The sequence below is a fragment of the Telopea speciosissima genome, chromosome 3, assembly GCF_018873765.1.
Source record: "Telopea speciosissima isolate NSW1024214 ecotype Mountain lineage chromosome 3, Tspe_v1, whole genome shotgun sequence".
Lineage (NCBI taxonomy): Eukaryota > Viridiplantae > Streptophyta > Magnoliopsida > Proteales > Proteaceae > Telopea > Telopea speciosissima.
This window is the reverse complement of record NC_057918.1, coordinates 38,694,818-38,722,392: the sequence shown is the minus strand read 5'-3', so window position 1 is coordinate 38,722,392 and position 27,575 is coordinate 38,694,818. Positions and strand designations below refer to the sequence as shown.

The window sequence follows — 27,575 nt, the reverse complement described above, 5'->3', positions numbered from 1 at the left end:
TAAGAGAAGAAATACAAGTAGCACAACCAATAACTTAGAACAGATCTATATTCTCTCTTTTACAACTAAATTGAAAAGAGGAAACAATTCTCATCCGGTAACAATTACAGCAAAATAATATAATAACCAATTTAGGTAGAAAATAGTACCTATCAAGCATACTGCAACTCAAGAAAGTTTTCGACTCAATACATACATTTTTCAGTAAGAGACCAAAAGGGCCTAAAAATCAACAGGAAGACTACTTAAGAAAGCTAATGTGTTAGGAGAAGTCGACTTACCAAACAGAGAACACCAAGTAGGAAGCTTCGTTAGTACTCTTTCAGATTTTGGCGTCAGTCTGTCCACATCTGTTCTTAATTTCAAGAGGAGATGCTGATCCCTTCTCTGTGCATCTGGCTTGTGAGTCAACTGGGCATAATTCTTTACCCAAAAGAGAGTAAGATTAAACTTTGTTGGCGCATTCTTCCCCCCAGCAAATTGAATAATGTGCCATCCATGAATTCCGATCTTGTTCCCTACTGGAACCAACTCATCTGAATTTTCTGTAATCAAGGGGGAAAAAATAGAACATGAATAGAAAAATGACAAACTGGATGTTCTCTAATAAAGTAATAGTTGCTATCTGATGTCAAGAAATGACCCATTTACACGTTCACCAGAACCAATACACGTCCGTGCAAGCTGTATATTCATATTTTCCAAGAGAAAGGAAGTGAATGAATGTAGAAGAGCAAGAACTATATTGATGACTATTTTATTCTCTATTGCTGGCCGCTGTCAATCCTAATCACTTCAACAGCTGTCTTAGAGCTGTTTGTGGTATTAACGATCTGAGGGCTTTGGAAGAACAAAACATAGAGGGATATATAGAAAGCTATTGGTAAAATGCATATAGAAATGGTTATTGGGAGAAAACTGAAATATTAAAATTTTCTTGAAAGTCCATTTACTGCGAAGATGGCCATCAACACATTGGATAATTCTGTGCTTCAAATCTCAACACCTTTATTATACAGAAGAAAGCCAGAGGTGGCAGTAATTCATATTAATGTCGATGGAACTTCATATGGGAGGCCATGCCCAGGAGAATGGGTTGATGTAGAATTAGTCAATTATGGTCCCCCAACAACTTTTGAGTTCAAAAAGAGTAAAATGACAGTGACCACAAGCCTAATGTAGCGGCCATTTTCCAAAAAAAATATTATGGAGAATTAAATAGAAATATAAACTTTTTATGGAAAAATGAATCTTAATAGCACTAGGATCACAGAAAAACTAGTTTTTTGGCACAAGTTACGGTTTCAGTTTGAAAATGGTAGGAAGGATAGAGTTAAAATGAATTAGGATTTTGAGAAGTTGCATATGAATTTTTGAGGGCTGGAATGGGTTCTGTTATGGATGACAAGAAAATAGAAAGTATAAGGAAGTCACCGTACAGCTCGAATTTTGGTGGTTATTGAATGGGATGACCAGGGTTTGAGCAGAATATAGGATGCAATAGTGACAAATTAATGGAGGCACTAGTGGTGGAAGAAAGCTGGTTGTTATGTATATGGAACCGCAGGGGTATTACTATCAAACCCCGCAGTATCCTGTTATCATTAGTTTTCATTGTATTGTTTAGTTAGTCTTCTATTGCCGCAATGACTGAAGAGTCTTCTAGTCCTCATGGTTCTGCAATTAATCATTCACTATTATATAATGTTGATGAGGGGGTTGTCGCAGGTATGGACTCTCTCTCTCTCTCTCCCAGCAATCTCCTCTCTCTTTTCTTCATCAATTCTTCTTCTAGATTGTTAGTACTGGTTTTCTGTTTCCGATATTATAACATAGTATCAGAGCTCCTTCAATCAGTGCTTGCAATCTTTCCCATCTTGGTTCTGAGAAACTCCATTTAGATTTCTCCCTTGTGGTGTGCAGCCACCTTTGCTGCAATTTTTTTACTACAAAGATCTAGTTTATATCAATGAAAGACTAGCTTCTTCTTCTGTTGTGATCTCTACATGAAGAAAACTACCTGGTTCTGGATTTTCATGGAGTTATTTATCTACAGGAATTGATATCTATCAACATAAGGGTTGGCGGCACCCTGTTTCTGGTTTTTTATGTTGGCAGAATTTAGATCTGCCCTTATATTGCATCGAGCCAGCAGATCCCAATAATACTTTAAAGCTCTGTTGACCCTATTGGTAAGCACACTTGATTCCAAGTTTGGGGCTGATCAGAACCCCTGATTTGGTGTAATCATATATCTCCTTCTGGCCATGTGATACTCTGTATAGTCCAGCTTTCCAGAACGGCTGTTTCAAGCTGGGCATGGGTAATTTATATGCTCCAGCTTGAGGGGGAGAGTTATGTATATAGTACCGCAGGGGTATTACTGTCAAACCCTGCAGTATCCTGTTATGTTTTGGTTATCTTTAGTTTTCATTGTATTGTTTAGTTAGTCTTCTAGTGCCACAAGGACTGAAGAGTCTTCTAGTCCTTGCAGTATTGTGATTAGTCAACATTCACTATTATATAATGTTGATGAGGGGACTGCCGCAGGTATGGACTGTCTCTCTCTCTCTCTTGCGGCAGTCTCCTCTCTCTTTTCTTCCTCAATTCTTCTTCTCCTCTCTTCTGGTAGATTGTTAGTACTGGTTTTCTGTTTCAGATATTATCACACTGGTAATGCCAGTTGCAAGGGGATGTACAAGGACTTAGCATGGAAACTGGAAAGAAAAAGAATTAAGAAGCAGAAGAAGGGAAGGTAACCACCTTCTTCCCTTCCTTGATTGAAGGTTGGAAAAACTGAACCTCTTTGCCGTTCGTTCTAGTTTGGTTATCCTGGAACAAACTGTTCCATTGTAATTTGTATAGAACTGTAAAATATAGGAATCAGCACTTATCTCCTCTTTTTGCCTCTCCTAGCCTTTTGATGCCCATCATGATTTGTGCTGTCTTGGCATATGAGGTATGAGGAAAAAAGCCCAAGCTGCACATATTGCAATGTCGACTTAGAGGTTGTCGATATGCTTGACACAGATGTGAAACTGCGGGGCAAGGTTTTGCATGCGAGGAAGAAATTTAAAGAGATGACAAACAGAGGCAAGGAAGAACACTACATGCTTACAAGGTAAAGATGAAGCTTAATACTTTAGACAAACTTTAAAGATCTGCCTAGTACTTATGCTGAAAGTTATCCACAGTAGGGCATGGTTCTGTGCCCCCATGTTTCGGATCATGTATTTATGGTATTTGTCTCTTTTCTACCATACTATTATCATTATAGGTACATTGAGGTCACAAGTTAGTCGGTTTGTTAGGCAGTTAGGATCCCCATGTCCAACAAACCAAAAGCCAAACAAGAAAACTCTTTAGACCAGATACTGAGATTGTTTCTCACCTTCAAACTTAAAATCTGCAATTTTGTGTGTATTGATTGCCAGTGACCAGCGTGTAGAAACTTTTGTATCGATTGAAATCTGTGTGCTCCTTCCATCTCCCTTCTCATCACTTTCAACATGCAGAGTTGGAATGTCTGCTTTGCTCCACCCACGTAAGGTATCATCAGAACTCCAGCAACCATACTCAACCCTAAAAGTAACAAAATCAATTACTTTCTCTTTTCCACAAATAAATCCTTCCTCTTTGACATGTTCAACCTCCTTCATTAACTTGCCCGGAGTTGGAGAAAATAGAGAAATATATGAAAATGGGTTTTGGTTCTCCCCATATTGGCCTGTTGTTTCAACAACATGTACAACCTGAAAACCATGGAATAATTGTGTTCTTGTGTCAGCATGATTAGAAGCAAGAGGTTTTCTGGAATTTGTTCCACAAAGATTCATGTTAGGAGCAAAAAGAATATAGGCAGGTAAACAAAATCAATCAAAAGTTAAGGAGAAGCGTGAAGTACTAACAAACACCTTCCAAACAAGAAAACACAAGCTACTAATCTAATTAATCGCCTATATTATTTGAAAATAAATCTTAACAAAGACAACACACGGCATCAGAATGAGGTAGTTCACTTGCCACTTTGCTAGGTAATAACATTTTGATGACCTACTAAGTAAAAAGTCAGGTGATTGAATTGGGTAATGCCCAAGCAGAGTCCTCTAGGATTTGTCTGACTCAGCTTAGTGATAACCAAGTAATGATTTGACATTTATCCAGGCTTCTGTGAAGCGAATGCAATTAATGCAAAAAAAATGAAAAGAATTGATTTAGCTCAGCAATTGAAAAGTCCATTCTGTACATTCTGCCCTTCCTCCCTTTGTTTGAATCCACTAAAAATCTTCAATGAGTGGGTCACTTCTCAGATTGTCAAATAACATAGAGTTCACATAAATCGGATCATCCCAGGACTCAACAATGCAATTGGAAGAGTCAATCAGTAAATTGCACAGGTTTATTTTTGCGTCAACTATGGTAATGTTACCTGCTCTTACTGGATGAAAAACACATTAAGAGATCTGAATAGCCAAGAAGAACTTACATTTACAGCTCGGGCAACATCTTCAGTGAATGGTGGAACTATTCCTGACAGAACTAAACTGAGTGTGAGGCCGAACAGGGCACCAGTTGCAAGAAAGATTGATCTTTTAGCATCTGAACAACAATTTAACACAAATTGAAATCAACCACATAACCGATGACTAACACCAATGAAGGCTAAAGCCATAGTGATAGATTAAGATAAGGTTCTGATGTCATAAGGACAAAAAGAATCCATAGTTAATAATAATACTGTTGACACAGAGAAAAGGGGGAAAAAGACATTTTTTTTTTCTTTCAGATAGACGGTAAACAAAGTCAGTTATATATTCCTATAATACTTGCAGAGTTAATAAACATGATTACTTTGCTTTCAGTTGCTGATCAGAGAAAAATAAAAGGCAATGAAAACAGTAACCAATATACTGTAAGGCAGTCATAATTCCTTCACCTAAAAAAGAACTTAATTTAGCAGCTCTTTCCAAAAGGCGTGAATGCAAATAAGACATGCCTGGATAAGCTTTGCATCTATGCTCATGGTCATGTTAGCCACAAATTTATCCAAAAAATCAACATAAGTGAAGGTAAGTAACCAGTAACTTTTACTAGGTTCCAAAACAGTAAAAGACTGCAAGTGCCATCTATTTAGGTCGTAAATTAATAAGCAACAAGTTTGATGCTGAAGTTTTCAAAGGTATCAAACATCAGACGATATAAAAACCTTCCAATGTTTGCTTGATGTGGGATGATATTGAAAACTTATTCAGATGAAAGGATGATTTACTTGGTTTTGCGACAACGCCCAAGAGATGCCACATCAATTCAACATCTTGGATCCATATCATGTGCAACTAACTATACCATTGGTATTTCTACTAAATTGTCTTACTCATCTTTCTGTCCAAAATATACTACAATTAGTGTCGTGTTAGATGAGACACCATAATTGCTGGTTGAAAACTAAAAATTTTAAACATCCTAGTGGGAGGAATCTTCTTATAACTAATATTATAGACCTAAAGCAGTTTGCACTGATACATGTACAAATTTCAGGGCTAATGTAACCAAAAAAGAATGCAGGATAAAATGAAGACCTGAAAGGTGAATATAGGAAAGAACATATACTGATGTAAGGCAAATAATTGCAGCAACAAAAACAGCAACCATTACATTGCCTAGCCATTCAGGTTTGGTACCAGGATTCCTGCAGTCAACATAAAAATATGGTCACTACTTGTTCTTCCAGTGTCCAAAGGAACCAAACTGAGAAGTTGAAATTTCAAAACAGAAGGCTTATCACAATTCAAAACTCATGCACAGGCATGAGTTTTCCTATGGAAATAATGCTGAATCTCTCTTGAAAGTGCATCTGGGGGCAAACTGTTAGAATGGAGTGTTAGCATTTATTTTTCCTTAATTAGTTCAAGCTGGACCTTCTTTTTAGTATATGTATAATTAATCCAGCTTGAGGGGGGAGTGTTGGAATATGTAATCCAGTATACCGTGGGGGTATTCTGGTCCTTTTGGGGTAGTTTAATTGTTATTCATTAGGTATAGACTGCTGCTCTTATAGAGTTAGCTAGTGAGGGGTATTTCTATCTCCTTTGTAATTTTCCCTCAATTATAAATAGAGGGCTTACCTATCAATGATAAAATACTAAATATTCTCTAATTCTCTCATTCTCAGTTCTGCTGACATGGCATCAGAGCCTCCTAATCTGATCTAGGGTTACAGAACACCCCCTCACCATCGTTTCTCTTCTCCCTCCTTTCTCTCTCTCTCTCGGCTTCTCCTTTTTCTGGTTTTTTGGTTCTCATCCTTCTAAGAGGGCAGCACTAATGAGGTAATCCAATGATTTAGTTGTTGCCCTCCTCCCAATCTACCTTTTTTCATAACCTAAACTCTAATTGATATTACTGGAACCATACCTGCGATACTGGAGCTTTTCAGAAATTTTTGAAGATCAGATTCCTCTCACTCATGAAGGCTGATCCTCCATTGTTGGAGCTTCCTATGCAACCATTCCCAGCACCTATCTACCTTCTTCCATCTACTCCCCTCTCCCTTCTTTTCCAGCCTTGATTCACCCAATCGATCTCACCTTTTCAGGGTTTTTTAAAACCCTGACTCCAATCGATTTCAGGGTTCCTCTTTTCAGTTGTTGCTGATTTTTGAGGGGTGATTCTCCACTACTACAAGGATCACTCGACCTCAATATTAGCCTCTTCCAAGTGTTTGAAGACCCCTAACCCCAATCGATCCTTATTTTCAGGGTTTTATAAAACCCAGACACATCGATTTTAGGGTTAGGGTTGCTTGAAGCTGCTGCAGTTTTTTCGAGGTGTATCTACTATCAAAAGGGACAATCTACTTCATCAATACATGGCTTGAAGAAGTTTTATTTTGTGTGATAGCTGCTGCCCTATTTTTTCTGCAATTTTTGGTGTTTCTCCCTCTTAAAGATCAAGTCTCAATCATACAAAGAGATTGGTTATTCGTATTGGAGATCCATTCAAGCAGCTGAGGATAGCATCTATTACAAGACATCATCAATCTTTGACAAGTCATCATCACTTTTATGAAGCCCCCTTCCCTACAATCGATCTCAACTTTCCGGGTTTTTACAAAACCCTGACTATAATCGATCTTAGGATTAGGGATGTCCTCTCTTGCTGTTTTTTTTTGGGGGGGAGTTTTATCAACATCAGAGGAGTATTCAACCCAAATATCAGCTTCATTCTTTGAGTATATTTGTAAAATTCAGGTTTCATCAATCCAACTATCAACCTATATTTTTTCTGGTTCCTATGTGGCTGGCTACATCGATTCCTATTGGATCTGCTGAGTTATTGTCTACTACTTGCTGGTTCTATTGAGCCATAATTCATCCCTTGCTGGTTCTGTTGATTGGCTTCTGTAAGCATGACTGGTTAACATGTTTATGCTGCCTTCATGAGGACTATTGCTGCCCTAGTCTTGAGACTGTGTCTGCCTAATATTGGAGATCGAAGTTCTTTCACCTTATTGAAGAATCAAATCTACTACCTTGGAGATCAGCTTCTATTTGGGATTACAACAGTTGTTCCATGGTTATTGGTTGCAACTATGAATCTATTCGGTTGTGTGAAGCTTTTCTACCGGTTCACATCCAACTTACTCTGGGAGCTTTTCTACAAGTTTATATTCAGCTTACTCTGGGAGATTGCTCCAAGCATTATTGTTCTCTACTTCAGATTTGATCCAAGTTTTCTAGAAGTTTATTACATCAATTCTGCCCAGATATCTTCATCAGTTCTATTCAGCATATGGGAGTTTATAGATTGGAGTTTTGCACACTGGTTCTTCCTTGTTTGAAGATTGATCAAGCCTTGAAGATTGGAGTCTTTCCTTACTTCAAATCAGATCTGTTTTCTTATTTAGATCAGATCTACAAATTGGAGTTTGGTGTTTCTCCCCTGCAGGAGTTTCCATCTAAGAAGTTTGTTTGATCGATTGAAGAAGGTTGAAAATTGATATGGTGCATTGTTTTTTTATTCATGACTCTTTATCCCACTGCTTCTTCAATTACCCATATCCCATACCATACCTTTGGCATTTACCCATAACCACTTTGGAAGTTTATGGTATACTATAATTTGCCATTCCTTCCTTTTCCATTCCCATAGCACCTTTGGAAAATTCTGGAACATTATACTTTTTTCATTATCTCTTACATCTTCTCTGTTATATCCACGTGTACTACTATACTTGAGGGGGAGATTATGTACAGTACACTTGCAGATATTGCAGAAGCAGAACTTGCAGGAACATTTGTGGCAAAACACATAGAAGATCAGTTTTTTCCACCATAGCCATTGGGTATCTTTTGTTATTGGGTTGAACTCGCCGTAAGGAGGAGCTTGAAGTATTGAAGCGTGGTTAAGATATTTGGTTGTTGCCTGCCTATTTGAGGATTTACAGTTGGGTTGATTATTTCCGTTGCCTGATTCAATTGTTTCCGCTGCTTGCTTGCCCTAGTTGTTTATCTTCAAGATTACCAGTCTGAGATTCATCACTGGACAGCTATTGAAGATTGTTGAAAGCTTTGTTGATCAAGTCTACCCAAGTTTTGAAGATCAATTATTTCAAGTTCTTGAAGATTTATAGTGATTATTTGGGAGCTTTATTCATCCGTCAGTGTGTCAAGCTAGAATTTGTTGCAATTCTGTTTCTTCCTATGTTGTTCAAGTTTGCCATTAGTGCCTTATATGCGCCAACTTGAGGGGGAGTGTTAGAATGGAGTGTTAGCATTTATTTTTCCTTAATTAGTTCAAGTTGGAGCTTCTTTTTAGTATATGTATAATCCATCTTGAGGGGGAGTGTTGGAATATGTAATCCAGATACCGTGGGGGTATTCTGGTCCTTTTCGAATAGTTTAATTGTTATTCATTAGGTATAGACTGCTGCTCTTATAGAGTCAGCTAGTGAGGAGTATTTCTGTCCCCTTTGTAATTTTCCCTCTATTATAAATAGAGGGCTTACCTATCAATGATAAAATACTAGCCATTCTCTAATTCTCTCATTCTCGGTTCTACTAACACATACAATTTTTAAAATTCGTAGAAGTAGAACTACTAACCCAGTATGGTGCAGGAGCATAACAAAACATGAGCATAGGCAGGAGATGGAGGCCACAATATGTCAAGCTCTGAATATGAGTTGGATCTAGGATTCCATATTGGTGGAACTTAAAGTGGTTCAGCGATCCTCATGTCGTAAGTGGGAAAAAAAAAATAGATAGTACAAAGATCAATCTAATTAAATGAACCTAGGAACCTCTAAAAGATTCTGTGCAGACTATGGTCTTAAAACTCTATTGGATTGCTCAGACCTCCCAATTCATATTGTTTAGTGCATTTAATTTGGCCAATCTGGGCAAATAGAATATTAGAATTAAGTTAAAAGTTTGCAATAGTACTTGGACAGTAGTTATGTGATTTTATTGTGTTCATGAAGATCCAGTAGTAAATGTTCTATTCATGTAAATAAATAGTCCAATCAAAGGTCATAATCTGTGATGCTTTCACCGGTCAAATGGCAGAGCAATTAGCATGTCGAAGTAGTAGGAGTTAGTGTATGTAAAAACTAACAAGCTAGTTGGAATTTGGTTTGTGGACTCCACAAGATATTAGTTTCTTCAAGTTTCCACTTAACCAGAAGCAAGTAGGTCAATTAGAGGCAACCTATTTGAGCTTAAAAGAACTATGATTCAAAGGCTTTGCTTCAGTATGCTCCTTTTGTTCTACTTCCTATTTATTATCCTACAAGTAAGGTTCCATTTCTATAATGCATGCTACTACACCATTTCTTCTCTCTTTCTAATATCTTGTTGTAGGTTCAGATTTTGCTCCTCTATAACGAGAATCTGCATCAACCTATAGTTCTTTGAACATAACAGCTAATGACAACTATTGAGAACATTTACTCAATACTGAAACATAATCTCAATTTTTAAACGTAGATAGACTGCACAGTAGAGGAAGTACAAACTTTACTTTTCCCCAAGCTTGCTCATTCTGTGTATCGTATGGGGAATTAGTCTATGTCCATTCTCAAAGGTAGTTTGGGACCACTTGGTCTCTACATCTGGTCTGAACATTAATCTGCCGCATGGTATCTGAGACTTGATGGTGCCTTGGCAATCCATTTCCCTTGGCAAAAGGGGTAAGCTTATGTGTAGGTTCATCTTCTTGGTTATCTTATGGTCTTTTTGGGAGGAGAAAAACAATAGGTTGCTTCGGGGTTGGCTTAGATCATCCTAGGAATCATGTGAGATCATTATGTTACGGGCAGTCGTGTTCATTGTCCCTCGATCCATTCCAGCATACTTGGATCTCCTCTCCCCCCCCCCCCCCAACAAATATTATCAAACTTAAAACAGAAGGAAGTTTTCTAGGAAATCTGGGATCAGCAGGATTTGGAGGTGTCACATGAAAGGGTGGTTCTGTTGGTGTTTTCCAACCCTATTGTCACTGCTATGTTGATTTGATCACATAAGAGCTTAAGGCAATTATTTAAGGTTTGCAAATTTGTTTAGATAAAGGATGGTAGAATATGCTTGTGGAATGTGATTCAAAATTGATGATTTAGTGGCTTCACAATATGGTGGGAGGGCATTGGAGGTATCTTTCCCTTATTAGAAACACTGCTCTCAAGTGGAGTTCTCTTTAAAGTGGAGAATGAGATCAGCTCGGCTAACTCTTTGGCTGAGCTTGCTAAGGGTGGTGTAGGTAGACAATCCTTGTATTTGGGATCATTCCTGATTATGTAGTGTCTCTTGGTGTTTGGGCCCTTTATCGCTTGATGTTATAGCATACAATCTGTCCTATCCTATTTCTATGGATTTTGGTTATTTATCAAATAAAAAATCTTAATGTAACTGCTTCCCTTCCCACTTCTCAGGAAAAATAATAGATATTTTAAGGGGAAATATCATCCCCCTCCCCTCTAAGTTTCCTTAATATCAACCCAATACCCAAGTTTTGAAAAATGATAATGCCCTCCCCTTCTTTTTAAAGATTCTATCAACCATACCCTAAGTGACTAACTCTGTTAAAACAGCATATGAAAGGACGATATTACCCTCGTCTCTAACCTCAAATCAGACGGACAAATTTCAATGCCCAAATTTCCCCACCCAACCCTAAACTAACCTGAGTTATCCGTTTCTCTCTCCTCTCTCCTCTCTCACTCCTCCCTCTCTCAATGCCAAGCACAACCCCGGTGATAACGATAGAAGATTACTCAGCAGAGGCGGCAGTAGGAGATCAGGTTTCCGTTGGAGTCACTTAGGCTTTGCTTTACTTGGTCTTCTGGGAATGGAATTGAAACCACATATCGAAGATGAAGCAGAAGGGGAAAAAGATGGAGAAGAGAAGAGATTATCCAGAGAAACAGAAAGGGAGAGAACTGAAAATTCGGGCACTGCAATGAAATTTGAAGGGCATTAAAAATATATGAGGTGCCATTACAGAGCACAAGTGGGTTTCTTACATGAACTGAAGTTTAAAGGAGTGAGTAATTGGGAGAGTTAAAATACAGATCGAGCTTTTAAGGGTAATGGGTTACATGTTCTAAAGAATTTTTGGGTTCAGTTTTTCATCAAATCTGATGATCAAAATCAATTTCAGATGAGTGTTTCTTAGAACAAATGGGAAAAATTAATTCCTGGCTTGGTTCTTACATCAAAGATTGTGATTCTTTTAGGGTGAAAATACAGATTGAACTTTTAAGGGTAATGGGTTACATATTCTAACGAATTTCTGGTTCAGTTTTTATAGAAGGTTCAGAGTTGATTTTGCAAGATCTGAGTTTATATCCCTGAGTTATTTTCATTTGATTTATAGCTTGGGGTTTGCATGATTCATAGCTTTGATCGCTTTTGGCCGGTGACGAACTTCCTTTTGACTTGATTCTAGCCCGAAAACAGAGTCGGAAGCCAAGATGAAAACGAAAATTGAACTTTTTTTTTTAAACCTACAGGAGAGAGTTCATTCAGCTGTGTAGATGATAAGTACTATTAAAGAAAAGTAGTAGGAAGAAGATCGGCGGCGGTTCTATTTATGATGGTGGTGCTGGCAGTGGAAGAGGATTGGCGGCGATTCTATTTATGATGGTGGTGTTGGTGGAAGAAGAAGAAGAGGAAGAAACGCAGAGAGGAAGAAGAGGAAAGAAGGAGATGTTGCAGAGGCGATGAGGAAGAAGAATAAGAAGAAGATGAAGAAACGAAAAAGGGGTTTTGGGATTGAATAGGCCAAAATTGGAATGAAATTTTATTAAGGGTAATCTGGGGTTTTTAAAAAATTGGACATGCCCACATCATCACTTAATGGCGTTTTTTAACGTTTAGGGTACGGTTGATAGAATCTTTAAAAAGTAAGGGAGGGCATTATAATTTTTCAAAACTTGGGTATTGGGTTGATATTAAGGAAACTTAAAGGGGAGGGGGATGATATTTCCCCATATTTTAATGCAACAGAAGAAAGGTATTAGTGAGATTTTCCTTGGTAACCTTTTAAACACATTCTTGTAGAAAAGCACTGTTTTGGCAATTTCTGTGACAACCACATAAGCCATAGCAACTAAAAGTTACAACCAATGAGAAACTCAAATCAAGAATATTGGCGCATTAAAATACATGTTGCCTTTATAACATACCTATCAAAAAGGACCATAATCCCAGTTATTGTGCCCACCAGACGAATGAGTATACCAGCAGAAATTATGATGGGAACAGTAATTCCTAGCAGTAAGGTTACAATCTTGAGAGGCTTTGGCGATCGGACTGGAGATAGTGTTGCTTCCAAAAAGCCATCTACACCATTCAAGACAATGGAATAAGGGGAACTCATGATTTGTGTGTGTACGTGTGCACCCTCTCTCTCTCTCTCTCTCTCTCTCTCTCTCCTGTGTGTGTTAGCTGAAGGTACTAAGAATAGGGAGGATAAGGGAAAATGTACACATACATGCAAAAGCAGGTGAGGCTAGCCAAATGACAGCTATGTAGGAAGATCCAACCTTATAAAAATTTCCCACCATTAAAATAAGTAACCACTGAACAGAGCCAGCCTTAAAGAGCCACCTTTCAGCCTCCAACTTGATTAACTCAGCTTGAATAGCAGGAGATCGCTTCTGTTCCCTCTTGGAAGAGGCATGCCACAGATATTTTTGAAGAATGAGATAACCCACATGTTGACCAGTTAGTGCCCCAATAAAAGCAGGTGCCCCAAACAAGCCAATTACTAACCATGGGCTTGCGATATAGGGCAAAGGCGAGGAACAAATGAGAGGTAGAAGGAAGGCAACAAGAACAGAGAAGCTTAGAGAAAATATCCACATGATGAGAATACTTATAAATGATAAGGCCAGAGATGCTGCAGCAGGATAACCGCCCATAAGCAATGATGTTGTCCAGATTAGAAGTGCCTGAATTATCACTGAATTTTGAAGCATACTTGCAAGACGTTGACGATACACAATCATGTATGTCCCCTGAAAGTGACCATTAAATACAGAATGCATCAAAGAGTGATCACAATATATATATATATATATATATATTGTTAATTTTATGTGATTGCAAACTAACTAAAGGTGGAAAAATAATCCATGAAGTAAGCTTTAAACACTAGCAAAGTTGTCACTATGATTATACCATAATGTCAAAATATATAGCCTGGTCTTGACTAATGTCTTCACTGGTTTCAATAGCCTTGTCTGACAGAAAACGAGATGATGCAGCAGTCTGAAGCAGAAAGGCGAGCATGTTTTCTCCAAGATGCTGAAGGGAGCCAGGCTTCAAAAGCTTTAATTTATCATTCTGCAATATGAAAGCATTTGCCAATTAAGAAACTATAGGTATCAATGATGGAATTAGTTTTATATAGTAAATCCCGAGCCAAAATCATTAGATGGAACATCAAATTATACTGCAATCATAAAAGGCATTACATTTAATCGAATTGTAAAATTATAAACTTCAAAAATAATTTTAAAAAAAATCCAATCATTAAAATTCTCATTCAGTTTTTAAAAAACTTGTTGAAAACTAATTGAATAATGGAGAATCCAGTTAACTGGACAAAGGCAAGGTCAGCCTCAACTTCCTCCATCAAAATGCTTAAAGTTAAAGAGTAAATTTCAAAACCATAATGAATAATTTTAAGACCTCTCAGTAGGTTGATTGATTTGTATCATATTACATCTATGTGAAAATTTTGTTTAAATCATAAAAAGAAGAAAAGTTGTTGAGTCATGATCCCTAAATATATGATAAAATCTGCAAAGCCATCAAATACTTAGGCTTGAAGTGTCAAGGCTATGACACTGCAGACAAATCAAACGACAGAGTAGTCTATTACGTATTCTGTTGCACAGTACAAAAGAGAAGGAAGGGTAAAATATTAGATGCAAAGCCTCCCTAAGGTTTAAACTGGCTGAGAGCGTGATGCAGATCCAAGCATCCACAAGAAGAAGAAGCAGCCCTAAGATTAGGGCCGAGTGTTTGAGCCTTAGTTTATTTCCATACTTAGTTATTTCAGTCTTAGTTTATTCCATACTTAGTTTATTTTCCAGTCTATTTGTAAACTTAAATTGAACCAGTTCAGACCTGGTCCAATTTAAGTGATCTATTCCTATTGGTTGTTAGGGGATTAATCCTATTGGTTGTTAGGGAATAATTTAAGTTGTTAGCTTTTAAATTAAGTGTCCCACCCCCTCCACGATTTAAGAAGGGGAGTGATTCATATTTGTAATAAGATTTGGGCCTTAGGCCATATTATAAATTAATAAAATCGTGGGAGGCTGCCCCATAGTTCAGATTTCAGAAATTAAACTTGGTTTTGCTTGCTGCCTTGCTCCTTTGAGAGTGTTGCCTTGTGAGTAATATCAAGATGAAGGGATTGGTGGACCTCCAATCGACTCCTTGCGTCTTGTAGACCGGGAGGATCTTCTTCTCATCTCCTTGCATCTTGTAAGATCGGGAGAAGCTATTTTCTATCTTCAAAGCTGTTGCCATTGAAGACCTGCAATTCCAGTAAGTAATTTACTATTTTCAGCAGTCATCCTTCTTCTTCTAATCCTCTAACCTAAACTCCACCCATTCCAATCGATCCACTAAAACCCTAGGTCATCTATATCCTGTCCAGTCCTATCCCTCCATCCAATTTCATCCAAATTACAGCCACAGCTCCATTAGATCACCCCCTCCACTCAACCTTAGTCTCAGACCCATCCTAACACTTAAACCCTAATCCCCCTCTGCTCCATTAAAACCCAACATCCTAAAAACCTATCTAGACCTATCCAGCCATCAAAACCCTTCCATATTTCAATCGAATCCTCCCATTCCCCAAAACCCGAAATCTGAAACCCTAATTTTCTGATTTTTAGTTCCTCACTCAAACACCATCAAACCTTCACTGTTAGTTTCCCCTAGACCTGCCTAGCTTTTTAATATAAGACTCATGCACACTACCCTAACCCTAATCCTAGAATTTGACCTAATTCCTCAAATCTGCCCATTCGGCCAGTAGTTTTGGAAAGTCCAGGTTACTTGGATCCTAGTAGACCCTTTGTCTATCTAGGACTACATTGGAGGGAGTTCAGCATCTTCTATTTTAGTGGAGTTTAGAGAAATTTATCTTTCTTTTTTTTTTTTCCTTCTTGAAAATGGGAAGAAATGCTTTTGTGATCATTTTCACTCCATTAGCACTTCTTTTTCTAGAAACTCATTTACATTAGCCACATTAATTAACCATCTTCCAAAAAAAAAATTCACCTCCATCATGTCACATACACAAATAATAATCTCTCTCATATGTATATTTGTCACATATGTATATTTGTCACTTTAGATTCATAGATACATTCATACATACAGAGATGATAACAGGAAATAATGGACTCATAAATGCCAATATTACCCATTGAGACATCAAGAATTTTCTTTTTCAAATATAAATAAAGTATACAGGCTGGCAGTGATTTTCATGTGAAGACTAACCTTTGTATGGTATACGGCACCAGCATCAGTATATGCAAAATCAAGCCCAGAAAGACCAGCAACTTCTTTGTACACTTGGAAATCAGTTGCAGATTTTATGAATCCTGAAAGAAAGAGATCCTGCAACAAACTACAGTTATTTGGCTATTCCTGAACCCCAAGGGAGGTATCTACTACCATAAATAAAGGGAGAGCAAAGATTAATTAGAGAATAGAGAAAGCACTTGCTGAATCATTAAACATTGTAATGGAGAGGCTGTTACATAGAAAATTGAGGAAGTTAGATGGATCTGATCTAACGCTCCCACCAAAAATCCAATTTGTAATATATATATATATATATACCCAAAAAAAAAAAAAAATCTATCCATTATCTGGTGGTTAAGGTACGTAGTATTCTTGGTGGCTAGGGTTCAAGTCACAAATTCTCAGTGCTTAGCTGCATGCATAACTCTAAGACAAAACCCTTATACGACTTCCGCTTCTGGGCCCCAATATTAATTAACAGATTCTTTTCTTAACTAACAACCACTAATCTGGCACACCCAGCAAGAGTAAATAAAACTACAAATTTGCCCTTCAATTACATACACTAACCACATACCCAGTGGAGCTAATAAAAGGGCATACCCAGTGCAGAAGACTCCCACCATTGCGGGGTCTGGGGAGGGTCATAATGTATGCAGCCTTACCCCTGTTTTCGCAGAGAGGCTGTTTCCAGACTCAAACCTGTGACCATTTGGTCACAATGGAGCAACCTTACCGTTGCACCAAGGCCCACCCTCTACCCAGTGTAGCTAATCCTGGCCCTTTATTTAGGCCTTTAGAATGCTCTTACATTAGAGACCTTGCAGATGATTGAATACAGAAAAACATGGTGCCTTTTCTTCTTACATGGTGCCTTTTCTTCTTAATGTCATCCTGTTTGTGTCTGAAAAGAGATAATAAAACAAACAAATATAAAAGAGAGTGTAGGCAGGAACCAAGAAAAACACTAACCTGTGCAATGATTTGGCCAGACGGATATTTTGCTACCATGGCGAAGTTTTCAATAGCCCAAGGATCAGGACCACTCTGTTTCCATGCATGCCATTCAATTTCAGTAAGTTACAAACACGAATAATAGAAGAGGGGCTGGAAGGTGAAAGCAAAAATAAGAAGTGACTAAGGATTTATGAAGATGTGTGCTTTAAACCAGGACCTTACGTCTAATGCTAGATGCTATATTATAAAATAATAAAAAATGGAAAGCATCAAAAAAGACATCCTGTTGAGCATCCTATAACACTCAGTGAATGATAGAGCCAGCTATTATCCATGAAACGGGAATCTGTTAATCTCTCAAGATCTTCAATTTATGAGCCACCACTTCACACCAAATAGATAACCCACTCAATCATTCTTCAAAACTAAGCTAGATGGTTCTCCGTCCTGGTGTGTGGATACCCCTAGAAACAGGCTGATTATGGATTCTTGGGTCTTTCCCCTTCTATTTTACAAGCCCATGCCTTCCCCGCCTGCTCTCTGTAAAGGCAGGGCTTTGTAAGTTGTATTGTTCTTCCCTCTCCTCCCTTTTCTTGGGGAGTCCTCCCTGTATTTTCTTCCTTTGGTAATAAATGTTTTCTAAGGCAGGGCTTTGTAAGTTGTATTGTTCTTCCCTCTCCCCGCTTTACTCCCCAAGAACCCACTTAAGACAACTGGTCAACGATTATTTTGACCTGGTAAGATCACAGGTGGCTCATTTTTGGTTTGTCAAGACGAGGAGCATATGCCTATTACATTTTTTTTAATGAATCAGTATTACATGAATAGTAGCAGACTATACAATCAACTAAATGATACAAGACACTAACAGATTCTTACTCTATTGAAGATTAACCTGAAATATGCTGGACTTCCCCCCAATACCCATGGCTTCCAAATCAACAGCCAAACGAATAGTTTTACTCCAAGGATGCTGCACCAACAAATTTACATGTCAGTTCTTCAGTATCTGAGATGTGTGCTTCTCTTGAATTGTAGATGAAACCTAATTCAAATTTTGAAACATTTGTTTTCCTTTCCTTCGGAGAAGGCTGACACTACAATTCATTAATATTAGGGGCAAAAAAAACCCATCCATGCAAGAAAAAAATACAAATCTTTTAGCAATTTATTACATCAATAAAATTAGAAGCTCTTTCATATAAATAAATGGTAAGGACGCCTAGGTAAATTGCTTTCATTAAATCAAGAAATTCTTTCTCAGGTGGCCTTGCCAAATGAGGTACTTGAGCTGTAGTACATAATCATAGAATCTTGAACAATTGATAAACTCTGAATGACAGTACTCCAGAAGAACATATCATTTTACACCTCACAAAATTGATGAAATATTTAAGTAACAATTACTACACCGGATTTTACATTTTGACATTATTGCAGTTATAATGGGAACTAAAACAGATTAGTTATTGAACAGAATCAGAACTGTTTTATTGTTATATCAACATAGGTTCCTTACACCATCAAAGAAAAAATTACTTGTACACCCCCATGTACTATTGCCCGATTGCTTAATACATCAACCTATTCAAACAATTACTTGACACCCCCTGAAACCTGACGGTGCTAGTTTGCTGTTAGTGGTTGAATGGAAAAGTCCATTTTACCCTTATCATCTATTCAATTGAAAACAGTGAAGTTAAAATTACCAATTTACCCTTTAACTATTTCTTCTTCTTCTTCTTCTTCTTCCTACAACCACACTTCAGCTGCAGAGGGAGGACCGACCTCACCACTGTCACCATCAACGCATGGCGGGTACATCGGGAACGAGGGATTCGAACCACCGCAAGACAAACCATGTATTTTTATTTTATTTTTTTGATTCTCGGTTTCTCGCCGTCTGCTCTTCTTCTTCTCCTTTTTTTTTCCAATCGGTGGAACCCTTAGAGGGAGGGATGGGTCGAATGAAGTTGCAGAAAAAAAAAACAAAAACAAAAGGGAGGGTGATAACGCTGGAATCAAAGGAATGGGATGGATCAGGGTTTTATGGTGTTGAGATTCAATGGAAATCGAAAAGAAGGTGGAAGTTGATAACACAGGGGAGGGTTGGGTTTTGGTTCAACTTCTGGTTTTAACAGAATCGATTTTCTTTTTCTTTTTTTTTCTTTTTTTTTTGGATCGCTGTCACAGCGGGGAAGAAGGAAGAGGAAAGGTGAGGTGTTGGGAGATAGGAAGAAAGGGGTTTGAGAGGGTTTGTTGTTGTTACCATAGGACAGCAACGAGAAAAGGAGTTTGTGAAGAAGAAGAAATAGTTAACAGGTGGTAGAGGGGGGGGGGAAAAAAATTTGGTAAATAGAGGGGAAAAATTAACAATTTAACAAAGGGGAAATAATCATAAACCTCTCTACAAATTTAGAGCTGCAGACAGTTAAAGCTACAGACAAAAATCTGAAAGAGAAGAACTAACTGTTTGATCAATCTATAGAAGGGGCAAGAAAATAAAAAGAAAGTTCAGAACATCAGGTAAAGCTGGAATACAGGTTCAATCAACAGCTCCTCTGTTACCCAGGTCCCAACCTCAACAAGAAGGAGGGTAAAAGGGGGTAGAGGCGGTGGGGTTGCAGGAAGAAGAAGAAGAAGAAGGAGGGTAAAAGGGTCACTTCACTACCCTTAAAGGGTAGTTTGGGTATTTAGGGTTTTTCTAATCCATGACGTCATCACTAAACGGTGACTGACTAACGGAGAGGACCTACTTGACAGAAATCGTAAAATGCAGGGGGTGTTCAAGTAAGTTTTTAAAAAATGGGGGGTATTAAGCAATCGGGCAATAGTACATGGGGTGTACAAGTAATTTTCCCCCCCAAAAAAAAAGATCTATTTTTATAAAATCCAGATTATGTGACTGCAAATCCAACTTTGTTTTTCCATTCCAGAAGAAAAGAGAAAAAAGAATTTGCTCTATGCAAAATAAAATCAATACAAGGGATCCAACCAAATCAATAAAAAATGGCGCATACTTTACCATATTTATGCAATAAGTTATTGGTCTCTTACTAAACAAGGGGGGAATTACAAAACAGAGAATATTAATGAATGGATTTTAAATCCTTCAAACCTGAGTTATAAAGCTATGAGCACCAATGAGACCTTCCTCCTCCCCAGTATTGAACAAAAATATAACAGCATTCTTAAACCCATTAGCCCATTGAGAAATCCCTCGAGCAAGCTCCAACATAACAGCCACACATGAACTGCAGTCTCCAGCTCCTTCTCTGAAAGTCACACAAGCAGATTGGACTGAAGCTTCAAGAATTTAGATGCAGATTCTACTAGAGTTGCAAGAAAATAAGAGTAAAACAAAGAACTGAAGCATTGAAAAAATAAAATTGCGAGTTGTTAGCTTGAAAATTAGGAACATACACTCGTATGCTTGAAGCTTTAATTCAGAGCCAACAATAACTCAATAAGTAGTGTGATTGCTTTATAACTTTTTATTTCCAGTTTTCCCTCTACCTTAATTTCTGGTTAATTTAAAACCCACAACCTTTAGTGTTTATCATACAGACTATAGAAAACCACCCTTATCCCTAAATTTCCACTTTATTGCAGCAAAATTTGTTTGGATGCACATGTGCCCAAGCCATCCAGTAGAACCAAACAACCATAGCCCTTTACCATGTTCATCCAGCCCTCCCTGACCCTAGACCAACCCCGAAAATAGCTGCAAATTTGGAATCCTTTGATTGCTCATTGACTCGGTGCATTAAAATAAGCTGATACTAGAGATGCTATCCTCATCAATTTCATGTTACAGCTGCAGTCTTCTACAAAGAATTTATAAATGACTTCATTGGACCGAAATTAATTGAAACCACAAAAGAATCAGTCCCAGCATTCTTTTGTTTTTTCAATAAAATAAGGTAATTTATTTAATTTATAGATAAAGAGACAAGGACTATATTAAAAAGGAAAAAAATTTGACAACTATAAATTGATCCACATAAAGCAAAGAAAATTTTGGAGGAATTACAAAAATTATAGGATTCATATGTAATGCTTTCGGAGCTGTCCTAGAAAATGTTAATTTGACCATCTATAAATAATCCAATAGCAATTCAAGTATTCAACTGGGATTACTTTTAGATGATCATTAGGATTATGTGCCTAGACTGTAAAAAAAACATATCAAGGCAATCAGATGTCACTAACTGGTGTCTGAAAAGGTTCTTTATTCTGGGATTTCGAAGACTACAAATTGAGGATGGAAATGAACCAGATTATAGGGAGGCCTGGCAGACATGAACCAACCTAATTGGGGAGATATATTAAGGACTAATTACGTTTCAGGCCAGACTTGGATTGCCCAAAAAAGTGACCACTATTAAGTGCCTCAACTATTTAGAACCTATAATATGCTCCTTCATTTTTTCTTACTTCTGTCCATATTACCGCCCACACCGCTCCAAGGTCCTGTCTCTTGCCCTGCCCAACCCTGTTTACACGTCAGTTTGACTCAGGTGAAGGGTAGGCCTGTCGGATCAGGTTAGCAACAATCCATACCCAGCTAGATCAGTTTCCATGTTGACAATACATTGTCTGCCTCAACAATCAAATTTATTCCATTTGTCCTGGAACTTTAGTGGGTGGCTCCCGAAGAGGGAATAGCATTTTGTGAAGAATGGAGTTCCTTTCTTTATGGTTTCCTTATTCCATAAAGATTCTTGAGCCCATCAGCTCGTCATCTTATTTTTGGACCTTTTATAGCTCTCTCTATGATTTTCCCCCCTTTTAATTCAATTTTACCTGATCCCAAATGAAAAGTGTAGACAAAGTCAACTCGGAACTCTAAGAAAGATCTGAAAGTTGTATTTGTACAGATCCTTTTCAGGGATTGGAATTCTAGTCTAGATCATTTTGTCAAACATTCTCTTGGGGAAGTTCATTAACTATTATATTAGTATTAAAATGTTAGTGTTGTAGAACATTGAGTAATCATTAAATTGAAAGATTTTTTTTTCTCATTTGTCCCCCTTCCTCAGCATATTAGGTGATACAACTGAGGTTTTTAGGCATATTCTTTCCCTCCTTCCCCTAACCCCCACCCCCCCGCAAAAAAAAAAATCTGTGTCTGTGATGTGCTACATAACATCTCAGCTAATTGCCCAAGTCTTTTGCAAATAACATAGCTTGACTACAAGAAGCAAGGAGCACTCTTGCCATTTCATTATCCTTTTTCAAAATAAAAATAGAAGTTCAATTTTAAATGCCACTAAAATCAGTGCTTTCATTAGAATAAAATATTCTGCACAAGTAACTCCGACACAGGTAGTCAAACATGCATGGACGATCTCATGACTAAGCACATAGAACCAAGGTTCGAGAACTCGGGTCTCGGTGGCATCTCGGCTAGGCCAGAAACCGAGTCGAGCCGAGATCTCGCCGAGATCTCGGCGAGTTGGTGCAATTTTTTTTTTGGACTCGGACCCCCAACTCGGTGGGTTGTACACATATTTTGGGTCCGAAACTTGGTATCCAGCCTATTTCAGGCCATTTAAACACAATGGCATGCCCGGTTTGCCAAAAAACAAGTCCAAATATGAGTTTCACTTTGGACCATAGGTTGGTAGGCGACGAGTCGTACTAAAAGTCTAAAACAACATAATCTATATATAATTTAGTAAAACATAGCAAATTAGCAATCAAAACATTCTAATTAGCACACATCAATCAAAACATTCAAATAAAATGTACATTACATCAATGTTCACTTAATTTGTTACATAAAATGAGATTGAACAAGAAATTCATCCCTATATCGATCCACATATAATTCCCATGTCATGAAATTGCTATAGTGTTGCAAATAGTGTGACACGACTTCCATATAAGTCTTCATTCAACTGTGTCTTTGGATACGATGGCTGTTGCACAAAGGTTATGCCAACATGAGAAATACATGTTTTATCAAGGCGAAAGTATTTCCTCGGATGTGTTTTACCAAGAAATGAAAATTTTTGGAAAAATAGTTGGAAGAAAAACTGAAATAGGTGATGATGTCAATCTTACTTTGTTAAACCTTCTCTCTTTATGAAATGTTTGGTTTGGGCTAAATACAACTTGCTCTTAACAATACACAAGCAATGAAACATTTTTATACACAAAATATTGGCCCACCAAAAGCATGATTTAGAAGACATATGAGTTTAAATGCCAAATGAATGGAGGAGAAGCATCATGGTTTCGATTTACAAAAATAAAGGTGACATTCAGAGCTGCAATAACTATAGAGGCATAAAACTAATGTGCCATACTATGAAACTATGGGAGAAAATTTTTGAAACCCACTTGAGACAAAAAAAAAAAAAAAGGTACTATTATGGAGAATCAATGTGGTTTTATGTTAGGAAGATCCACAAGGGAAGCTATTTACCTAATTAGGAGACTTATGAAAAGATATAGAGATTGCAAGAAGGATCTTCATATGGTCTTTATTGAACTAGAAAAGGCTTATGATAGAGTCCTTAGAGAGGTAATCTGGCAAGGATTAGAGAAGAGAAGTGTTTCAAGTAAATTTGTGGACATAATTAAAGATATGTATGATGGTGTGGTGACAAGTGTAAGAACTATGGGGGGGGGCAAGGTAGTGAATTCCCAATTACAACTGGGTTACATCAAAGATCAGCTTTAAAGCCCTTATTTATTTGCACTTATCATGGATGATTTAACCAGAGACATTCAAGATGAGGTTCCTTGGTGTATGGTTTTTGTTGATCATATTGTTTTGGTGGATAAGACAAAAGTAGGGATTAACGCCAAGTTAGAGTTATGGAGATCAACCTTGAAATCAAAAGGCTCTAAGATAAGTATAAAGAAGACGGAGTATATGGTTTGTTAACTTTGGTTACACTAGGTCGGATAATGAGGTGGTGAAAATTGATGAGAGGGAGATTCCGCAAAGTGATTATTTTAAGTATCTTGGCTCAATCATAAATAAAGAAGGTGATAGAGAGGATGATGTTTCACAAAGAATTAAAATAGGATGGATGAAGTGGAGAGGTGCATCCGGAGTGTTGTGTGAATGGCGTATTCCTTTAAATATAGAACAATCAATCAGTCATAACTCATATGACCGACTATGATGTATGGTGCGGAATGTTGGGCAGTTAAGAAGCATCATATAGATAAACTCAATGTAGCAGAGATGAGGATGTTGAGATGGATGAGTGGCAAAACTAGGAAGGATAAAATAAGGAATGATCATATTAGAACTGGTTTGGGAGTAGCTCCGATACATGATAAGCTACGAGAAAGTCGTTTGAGGTGGAATGGCCATGTTCAACAGAGGAGTGATTTGATTCAGATTGAAGGAAGTAAAAGAGCTAGGAGCAGAACTAAAATGACCTTAGGAGAAGTGGTGAGGAAAGAAATGCATAGCTTAGGCCTTGTATCAAGTATGACCTCAAATAGAGCTGATTGGAGGGCAAGGATCCATGTAGCCAACCCCATTTAGTTGGGATCAGGTTGAGTTGTTGTTGTTGTATGAGTTTAAATGCCAAGAGAAAATTTCGAAGCTCATACTGGATAACTTTAGACTTCATTTAAATGGTTTACCTAACAAAAACTTACTAAGCAATTTTACCATGCTCTACAACCAAGAACAATTAGGAATTCAGTGTATCTGACACAGAAAATATTGTTATGTGATACATGGAAAACAATGCAAATATAACCTGCAGGAGTTCAATTTTTAAAAAAAAATGATTTGCAAATATCCACCAATAGAGAGAGCCATAGTTTGAATATAAGTTTGTGCTCCCAAAGAGATGAGCTTTGCTGAAAACAAGCTGTCACTGCCTCTCTGGCATTATTTTAGCCCCCTGCCAAGTATATTGTTTGGCTACGAGGGAATATCTAATCTGAATCTAAGGACAATGAAAGCATATCCATGAAGCTGTTAATACTCTAATTTACTTTCAGATATTCTTCTTCTTCTCCTTCTCCATAATTTGGGTTTTCCTCTTTCCTTACTTTCTTGGGATGCTAAAATTATCAGTAAAGATCAACACAATCAGTGTGAGCCAAAAGAATTTCCAGCAATAATAAAAAGGCAAAGATAGGGAACCATACGTTGAGAAAACAGTATCAATGTGAGAAGAAACCAGAATCGCATTTTCCTCTGCTTCCGGTAGATATTTAGGCAGGATTCTCACGACTACATGCTTAAGGTCCGAATAAACAAGTGTTCTCCCCTTAAATAGCCCAGCTGCAAGACGATTTGCACCAGAGTTTGCATGGAAGAAATCCACTTGAACATCAACCTCCCAGTGAGCTACTTTTTTTATCTGTTCAGCTGCTTCCAAAACATACTATGGTGGAAGGCATATTAAGAGAAGAATCCAACAAGATTTCGCAAATGAATGATATTGAAGTTTATGAAGCAGTTTAATTCAATTAGATATTTAGATGAATGGAAAAAAGAACAGAATAAATAAATGTATGCTATTGCTTCAATGGGATGGATCAATTACATAAATTACATACATACATGATATTTTAAACACAAAAAGAATAATTTAAACTGAAGTTGCTTTCCTACTGCTTCAATGGGATGGATCTGCCACAGTAAATCTGGATAACAACTCATCTTTGCAGATGGGTTTGAAGTTTGAACTAAAGGCATAACAGTAATGTGCGTGGCATATCAAAGAAATAAAAAAGATTAAACAGCAATAAGAAAGAAAAGACAACCCCATAGTTCAATCAAAAAGTGCATTGTCCTCAATCTACTGTTGATTACTCAGCTAACTGCATTTCAGTGCCAACTGCAGTGTGAACATTCAATTATCTCTGAAACTTATAGAATTTGAATTGATGAAATTGAGCTCAATGATACAATTTACTACGCAGTGAACTGTGGTTAAAATTTTCATCGGAGCCAACGGTAAGTTGAAATATTTGCTTCATATCCTCCAGAAAAATTAGCTGACTATGATGAATGGTTACCACAGAACTATTTGTTTAGGACTTGGCTTTTTAGGACTTGGCTTTGGAACAAGACAGAGCCAACCACAAGTGCGATTGTGCAAATAAATGTTCTGAGAAAGAGGTAGGAAGTTGGTGGATGTTCAAGAAATTTGACATCAGCCTATCAAGATTAGAATATCTCATAAGTCTTCTAGTTGTATCAGGACATTTTTATATTACAACAAACTGACAAAATGATTTGATTTTTTTTTGGGTAAAGAAAAGGTGATAAGAGCTTAAGTGGGCAATTTAGTACTCTTCATGGCATGTGAGAGCCCCTCTCCAGTGATTTGGAGAGGGACTGTATTTCCTCTTGATTGTCATGCTAAGAATTACTTCATGATCATAGATACTGCATCAAAGATTTGAATCTAAGACGCTCAGAGAAGAAATAGAAGTTAAATACAAACATACGGTTAAGAGAAGATATAGAAGTTAAATAAAAACATAGAGGAGAACTTGCGCTTGGGAAAAAAATCTGGAAGGAAATTTACTCTTTAGAGCCAAACCTGCAATGCAAGATCAAGAGCATCTGAACCAACAGGATGAGGACCCAATTCCGTCAAGGCCTTTACATGCTCCATCGCCTCATATTCTGAGAAACCCTTTTTGCCTGCCTGATCAGCACTAAGTGGGACTGGCAGAGTCTGAAACTGATAACGGTGAACACCCCAGGAGCAATTGACGATCACAATAAACAAAGCCAGCCACAGAAATGCTGACCTCTTTGGGCTCTCTCCACGTTCAGTCAGATGAATTTTCTCATCAACTGAAGATAAACTAACCGTTTCAGTACTGCCTGATCGTCTTGATCCTGATGAAGAGTCAGACGTTCGCGCCATCCTCTTTGTGATTATTTAAGTGAAGAACCTGATCAAGATGGACGACCACAAGAATCATTGAAAACGTTAACAGAGTACAAACAATAAAAAGTTAAGCAGAAAATGGAGAAGAGAAATTTGGCAAAGTAGAAGCAATTCACTGTGTTTATCATTTTATAAAACCAATTAAAAATGCTACAAACAGCAATTACCAATACAAAAAAAAAAAAAGGTAATCGCTGAATCAGAATACAAAACTAAACGAGTAAGACCTCGAATTTGTATATTTAGCAATAGAACCAAGAGAAGACTTTTGATAACAGAGTCGGCCATTGGCAACTTCATATGTTACAACGATATCAAATCATTAATACCAAAGATGAAGGTAACAATAAGGTTAACCTATTCCAGACACTATTCAAAATTTCCCAGGAAGCGTGAATTCGGAGTCAATTCGAATTCTCGGATACCAGGAGTATAAATCAGAATACGTAACCAACGAAAATTTGAAGAACTAGAGATTGTGGATAAGTGTTACAGAACCTAGCAGCAGCGTCGATGATGCAACTGCAACCACGCCACTCTGGTTGGACTGAAGCTACCACTGGACAAGCAGAGCAATCGATACGAGCTAAAGAACCGCATCAGCTTGGGTGGGTCAACGGTTAGCAGTTTCTCTTGCACACTTGCAGGCATTCGGTGGGTATTTATGTGA

At 37.6% G+C, this 27,575-nt stretch overlaps 1 protein-coding gene and 1 long non-coding RNA gene across 4 annotated transcripts; one reads left to right on the top strand and one right to left on the bottom strand.

The window, feature by feature from the left end:
• LOC122655690 (endoplasmic reticulum metallopeptidase 1) lies at positions 1-26,925 on the bottom strand. Of its 3 annotated transcripts, none has more exons than XM_043849964.1 (13): positions 26,549-26,925; positions 25,143-25,381; positions 20,131-20,287; positions 17,908-17,985; positions 17,028-17,102; positions 16,029-16,148; positions 13,680-13,844; positions 12,991-13,516; positions 12,683-12,839; positions 5,580-5,689; positions 4,487-4,599; positions 3,392-3,752; positions 1-545 (listed from the first exon to the last, which is right to left on the bottom strand). In XM_043849964.1, the coding sequence occupies exons 1-13, from the start codon at positions 26,879-26,881 to the stop codon at positions 223-225; spliced, it is 2,757 nt and encodes a 918-aa protein (XP_043705899.1). In that variant the 5' UTR covers positions 26,882-26,925; the 3' UTR covers positions 1-222. The 3 variants fall into 3 exon arrangements, with proteins under 3 accessions (XP_043705899.1, XP_043705900.1, XP_043705901.1); XM_043849965.1 differs by having other exon boundaries at positions 1-536; XM_043849966.1 differs by lacking the exons at positions 20,131-20,287; positions 25,143-25,381; positions 26,549-26,925 and having other exon boundaries at positions 17,892-17,982.
• LOC122655692 lies at positions 1,425-2,666 on the top strand. Its single transcript, XR_006331995.1, has 3 exons — positions 1,425-1,435; positions 1,796-1,802; positions 2,354-2,666. It is a non-coding gene; the product is annotated as an uncharacterized LOC122655692 (long non-coding RNA).
• Positions 26,926-27,575: the final 650 nt, after the last annotated feature.